This window comes from Pelobates fuscus, chromosome 7, assembly GCF_036172605.1.
Source record: "Pelobates fuscus isolate aPelFus1 chromosome 7, aPelFus1.pri, whole genome shotgun sequence".
Lineage (NCBI taxonomy): Eukaryota > Metazoa > Chordata > Amphibia > Anura > Pelobatidae > Pelobates > Pelobates fuscus.
The window spans coordinates 123,837,403-123,844,355 of NC_086323.1; the positions used below are offsets into that span (position 1 = coordinate 123,837,403).

General features: G+C 40.7%; 1 protein-coding gene across 1 annotated transcript in view; it reads left to right on the forward strand.

Moving 5' to 3' along the window:
- CDHR4 (cadherin related family member 4) overlaps positions 1–1,630 on the forward strand; it is a 58,941-nt gene extending 57,311 nt beyond the window's left edge. Inside the window, exon 20 of the mRNA XM_063427458.1 lies at positions 1,389–1,630. Coding sequence (XP_063283528.1) covers positions 1,389–1,444 — 56 coding nt within the window. The 3' untranslated portion in view covers positions 1,445–1,630. The remainder of the gene's footprint in view (positions 1–1,388) is intronic.
- Positions 1,631–6,953: the final 5,323 nt, after the last annotated feature.

Genomic DNA, 6,953 nt, shown 5'->3' on the forward strand with positions numbered 1-6,953 from the left:
AATGCTTGAAAAATGAACACCGCTACACCTTGGGCTTTCACGTATCGCTGTGGTAAATTGATGTAAAAGGCCTATGTTATACAGCTACTTACATTACGCTTCTCCTGTGGCCACCTATTAAATTTTTAAACCCCTCATCTTCTGCATATCATTGGGCTGCAGATCCCTTTTGGTAGAATATATATTAACTGGTCCCCAGTTTTATTTTAACCCCACGCCACCACAAATTGAGGAAAGAGAGGATAGGCAGGAGGAGTTTCCTACCATCTCTATTATGATGTAAGGAAGTAGAAGGGACCATATCACGAGTACTGAGAGTCCCCTGGCAATATAAGGTGCTCGGCAATTATCGCTGCTGTTATATGGATGATTAAGACATGATTACTATGAGGCAGTTCTAGGCCACCTGCTTGTATACATGGGTTTCTTGGGATCCATGTGTAGATCCCGTTGTTATAGGGGTAAGTGCAAGACTATTTAGAGCGTCCACTATATTGACTGATGTGGGTTTCTGTACCACTCAGTTAAGTTTTATTTATTTAAAGTGTTGTGATGTATAATGATTTTGCCACCAGGGTATTTTTCCAGGTTCCCAGCTCCAATTCTGCCTGGGGCTCCATGTCAGGAGCACAGATTTGGCCTGGGGTATAGGGCCTTGAGGAGAGGCTGGCGCTGTCTGATTCCACATCCTCCGCAATCTTGGCTGCACGGTCTGTGAAGGAGAGTGTTGTTTGACAACGGCAAATGCTCTCTAATTGAGGCTTACACTCCTGTTTTTGGCGTACTATGCTATAACTATTTGACCTTTGGGTGCTTGTACAGCCAGCCAGAATTGCTCAGGAATTATTCAGAAATTATTTTTTGTGAGATTCTTAAGATATCTTTTGTGGCCAGTCATGCTGATTTTGATGGAGTCCAAATGAAATATCATCTGGATCATTTAAGAGGTCATCTCTGAAATCACAAAGCTTAAATAATCTAGTAAGCTATCTCCATATTTTTCATCTGAACTGCCCCTAGATCTACAGAACTGTTGGCAAAATCAGAGTTCACAATATAGATATATCCGAAAAATACAATACACATGGGATTCAGCTGATATACCTAAAAAATAATAAATAATAATTAGGTATATCAGCTGAATCCCACGCCACATGTATTGTATTTTTTGGCTTGTTTGGACGCAACACTATTTGGGAGGTGTTCGGTGGGAAGCTGTTTCTGTTTATTGATAAGTATATGTTTTTATTTTTGTTCTTTTGTTGTTTAATAGATATATCCGAGCCATTTACTGATTTAAAATAAAAAGTGTGCAAACAGCAGGTTATGATAAGTCAGATTTTCTCCATAACGACCTGCTATATTAACTATTATGTCTTTATTTCTAGTCACCGGGCGCGAGTACCTGTTTAACAGCCACACTGGAGAGAGACGCTGGCTATGAAGAAAACAAGAGGACAAAATGGCAGCCATTTTTGTTCCAGTGTTTGTGATTCATTCTGCTTCTTGTTTTGAAACTCTGACAAATCATATTAGACAAATGTGCACATTTTGTTGCAAACGTAATCATTTTGTATCATATAAATATATTTTATAACAGATTTCTAATAAAATTGTGTGATAAAAGCAATGTTTTATGATTTTACGGATAAAAGGATATCTGAGACTGTTGCAAATTATGTTAAAGGGACACTCCAGACCTATAAAGCACTTTAGCTTGCTGAAATGTTTTATGTGTGAAGAGTGTGTCCTCTTTTTTACTTTTACAAAAAGTGAAGATTTCAATAGAAATTGGCACTTTTATAAATAAACCTTGCTTTAACCACCTAGCTGTCAATTAGACAACCAATCATGTATTTTCAGGCCAACCCCCGGAGCGAATAGGGAGGGGGGAGCATGACTGCTGCCCTGAGGAGTTGGCATAGCAACCAGAAGGATACAGTTGGTTTTACAGTTGAAAGCATGGAATTCTGGGAAAAATTACCAGACTACTGGTGAACAATGCTGAGGGAGCCTGGCAGTGTCTTTCCCCACCCACCCTCCACAACTGTTCTGTTCTGGAATTGTTGTTTTGTGTTGTGTTTTCTTTGTTCTCATTTTGTCACAGCTGCGGGTTTCCTGCGCCAGCAAGTTTGGTAAATGAATAATGCCCAGACGGGCTTGGGGAAGAAGTTTAAAGTGTACCTGTCTGCTGGGTAAAACCAGCAGCTGACAGTATTTGGTTATTCTGGTTTAAATAAAGCTGTGGCCCTTGCCCTTATCCACTTAACATGGTGTTGCGTTACTTATTGGGAATGGAAGGGTAACGGGATTTGGTGATCAAAGGAGTCAGCAGTCATGGAACTAAACTGAAGAGGCAGGCAATTTGCTCAGAGCACGTGCCTTGCACTGTCAATGATTGGACAGCCACATAAAGTGTAAGACAAGGGAATTGCAAATTTTAACCAAACATAGGGGAGCTGTAAAACAGCTGAGTTTCACACTAAAAAAAGGACTGTATTTTCAGTACAGGGATCGTTCATATGTATAAGTGGACGCTGACTAATAACTGAGCATGCTAATTATGTTTGGTGCCTTTTCTGTATACTGTGTACTGTTCTATATAAAACTTACTCAGCATCATTTTAGTTGGATCATACTTTTTATTTTTATTTCAAATAATTATGGCATTTATTTAGTTAACATTGAGTTGTGATGAATCAACGACTAACTGGTAGAATCAAGGCCAAAATAGCTGAGTTGGAGAACAGAGAACAAATCTCAATGGTTAATTTTCACCTGCTGGTGACGGTCGCCATGTTATATTTGGATTCCCAGCAAAATGGATGGAATTTATTACAGTGTTCTTGTCTAAAAAGTGAAGGAAAAAAAAAAAAGTGGAAACTAATGGAATTAGCAGGCGCGTTTCATTCATTTTTTCCAATAATTTTTAGAAGACATTCATACGTCTCTCACACTTACTCAGTGCAGACCTATCCTTTCAGAGAGTCTCAAATTTAGGTACCAGTGGTAAAATGGTAAAATATTGAAATGTACAATGGATCTCTAACAGGTTTATCAAATGAGCTGGGAATCTCAGGAAGCTCATCAAGGAATGTAAGAGCTGGGCCAAAATAATCTATCTGGAAATAAAAATTTCGAACTCAACGTTTTTTCCAGCTTGAGCGTTTGTGGCAAACCTAGCCACTTAAGACTGTTCCTGTATTTATAATGGTTGTCCTGGAAAGACTGTTTAATCTATGTTATTTTATGTGTTCGCTTAAAGAGGTTATAGGGGCATTCGTATGCTAGTGGCGCAAAAGCCGCTAGCATTCCTATGGCAGTTTCACGAACAGTGACTTTCAACACTGTTCGTGAAACGAACAAAGTACCGAATGGGAGACCACACACAGGAGGTCATGTGGCTCCCATTAACAGATTGCAACAATGTATCGCTCCTTGGTTAATTGATTCGCAGGGTGGCCACTGTTTGGATACCGACCATGCGGCGGCGGCCATCTTGGATTCCCTTTTAGCCCAGCGGTGTTTGGTCGTCGAGTGCCTGGAACTAAAATCGGCTACTCGACGGCACGATCACCCCTGGACTTCCAGACCGTTCGGGACCACCGGTCTTTCGGTACTTTCCTTCAAACTGTGCATCCGTGTATTTTCTTATGAGTTCATATTAAAGTGTATTTCGTGTGGTATTCGGCTAATTGTGCTGGGATCTGAGCGGTAGTTTCCTGAAGTATGCGCTCAGATCCCAGCTATCTACCTATATTTCATTTGGTTAAATAGCACGAATAACGTGCAAGTTATACATTTTTAAGTAAAAAGACCGGTTCTACTGTACAGAGGGATAATCCACTTAACAGGATATTCTTATGGGAGTATCCCTCTCGTACAGCAGTGCATGGTGGGAAAATGGTCCTGTATGTTCCGTTCCCCATGTAGTCCCCTACTGTACAACCCCTGTAAAGTGATTAAGGAAACCCCTTGCATGGGAAACCACATAAATACTGTGACCTGTGAATAAAAACCTCAGTTGACTCTCATAACTGTGTTTCGTCCGGTTACTGGGGGATTTGGGATATTGCCTTCATTCAGCGCTTTTCTTGGATTACTTTATTCTACCAGTGGAGATATTGGGATTTAATATTGCAGCTCCGCTACAGTGTTTAATACTCTTATTGTCCAGAATTCCCATTATAAGTGAATAACATGAAAGATTGTCATTCTCTATAGTCTAAATTTTATGCCAAATGGATTTCACTAAACAAGATAACCGATGAATGAGGTAAATAAACCTCCCATTTCTGGTACTCCCTACACTAAATGCATTCCCAGGAATTTGCATATCAAATTCTTCAGAAGTAGTTTGCTATTTTGCTCCCGCCATAAACTATAATGCCATAGAGATACCCAGTCCAACCAGTACTAAAACTCACAATCACAATTCCTTTAATGCTGGGCTCTATGGGTTGTGTGCTTTATTCTGGAACCAATTAGAACAAATTCCTAGTTACCTGTTTCATATCTTGACTGTATACATCAATTTCAGGTAGGGGACTATGGGAAGAGTTTGACTAGAACAGAACTTCATATAGAAAATAGATACTGATTGTTATTAAGAGTTTCTTTTGAACTCTGTCTTCAGAGATTATTCCACTGGGTAATGTTGCCAATCTACCATGGAACTGGGAATTTTAGATCAGAAGAGCCAAGTTAGATATTTTTTCAAGTTCAGCTCTTTCGGCTGAAAATGTTCCATTGTCAATTCTCCCCAATTTACAGATAAGTGAATAAACCCAGTTTGCAGCTGATATTTTTATTTATGCTATATGTGTTTAACCCCTTAAGGACACATGACGTGTGACATGTCATGATTCCCTTTTATTCCAGGAGTTTGGTCCGTAAGGGGTTAAGTATAGCACAGTCTACTAACGTCTTTGGGGTTGTGCCTCATGACACAATGAACATTGGGAGGCCTAAAAGGGTTGATCTTCTGGCAGATACAGAGCTTTATAGTGTGACTGTGGTTTTTGGAAACTTTGAAAACATTCTAGAGGTTGATCTTTTTTTGGTAGGAAGCACATTTTAGTGTATTCTTACTGGAACGCTCATGTATACTTCCTGTGTATGATTTTGTACTTAAAGAGTTACTGCAACCACCATGACCACTTCTGCTTTTAGTATGTGCAACATTTCTGCTTCAAAAATTTGCTCTTTTATTGGCTAGTTTATAGACTAGTTGCACCCCCAACATATATGACTTTGGTGTGCAGAATTTACTTTTGTTATCAGGTATTTCCCTTGCAAGCAGTGCTCCCATCCTGATTTCAAGTGAAAGCCTATCTCTCCCCTCCCTCCGCCTCCCTGCATTGCCTTTTCTTTGGGAAGGGGTTTGTTTGTTGTTGTTGTTTTTTGTTTTTTTTTTATCTACTCCCTCTCCTGTCTACCCCTTCCCTTCGTCCTCCCCTATCCAGTTCAGAGTGTGAGAAATACACTGAGTCAAATACAAGCCATGGCCAATATCAGGATATCAATAGAGACTTACTATAATCATTATTATCCCCATTGTACAGCGCTACGGAATCTGATGGTGCTATATAAATAATAATAATGTATCAAGGCAGAAACCATGATAGGGCAATGAACATTGGCCCAAATTAATTTTATGAATATGGCGCGACGTCCCTTTTTTTTCTGGCAGGCGCGATGTCAAATTCTTTAATACATAAAAGAAGCGCCATCCAAGCAGACAGTTGGGAAGAAACGGATAACTTGATTTCGGCCCGCACGAATGGAAAGTGTAATATTCTCTGTTCAGGTTGCATGGCTGAGTAGAGAGATTTGGGCTGAGAAACCTGAGGAGGGGAGCAGCGCGGGTATGTAAAGCTTTCGGCTCATGTGGCCCATCAAGGGGGGCAGCATGGGCAACTGAAGCAGGTAAGTTTGTGACACACTCTGAGTCGGTGAAATGGTCCCATCAAATGCTTCTCCATGAGAAGCATTCAATTAGACTATGATCGGGCATGGAAAACTTACTGGGAGCCAGACAGGGCATGGAAAACTTACTGGGAGCGTTGCCCAGTGCTGGATTCCAGGTAAGTTTAACTCTTTATTTTTAGGTTTACAAGGAGGGTATTAATGCCCATTTGGGAATGCAACAAGATTTCAGAAAAAGGCTTGGCATAACCACTTAGAATAACTTAGAATATCAAAGTATTTTGCAGAAATTGTCCCTGTTTACTATGAAGTTCAACACATTGTTTATCTATGGTTTTTGTTTTTTTTGTTTGTTTGTTTTTTTGCATTCCCTAGAACAGGGGTAGGCAACCTACGGCACTAGTGCCATGCACGGCACTCGAGGTGTCTTTGCACGGCACTCAAGGCTGCTAGAGCCAAACGCACTCTGGCCTATCAGGAGTCCCAGTAAAACTTCAGATATCTGCTAATATGAAGAGGTGGTGAAGGACAATCCTCAATTTATGCATTGCAGCACATAGAGGAAGTGATCTCAGATCACTTCCTCCCAGCACTTGTGAATGGGAATCCACACTGTAGTAGAGCAGCCCTCGACAGCTATCGCAGCTCCTGTCATTGACCTGTAGCTGGCCAGCCTGGTCCCCACTGGAACCCACCCACACTGCTAGATATACACAGACCTGCAGAATAAGCCTCCCCTCATACAAATAATATGAACAGAGCCCCCCCCACACACACACACACCACACAATCCCCACAAACGCAACACCACTAACAATCACACAACCCCACATGCAGCCTCTCATGTGCAATACCCCAAACAGCCCCCACACACTACCAAACACACAATGAGACATCCATCCACACACAATTCCACAAGCAGCCCTCATACACAACCCACATTCATATGTATCATACACGATACCATAAACTAATAATGAACATATACAATATAAAAGCTCATATACGCACAAATACAACGATAC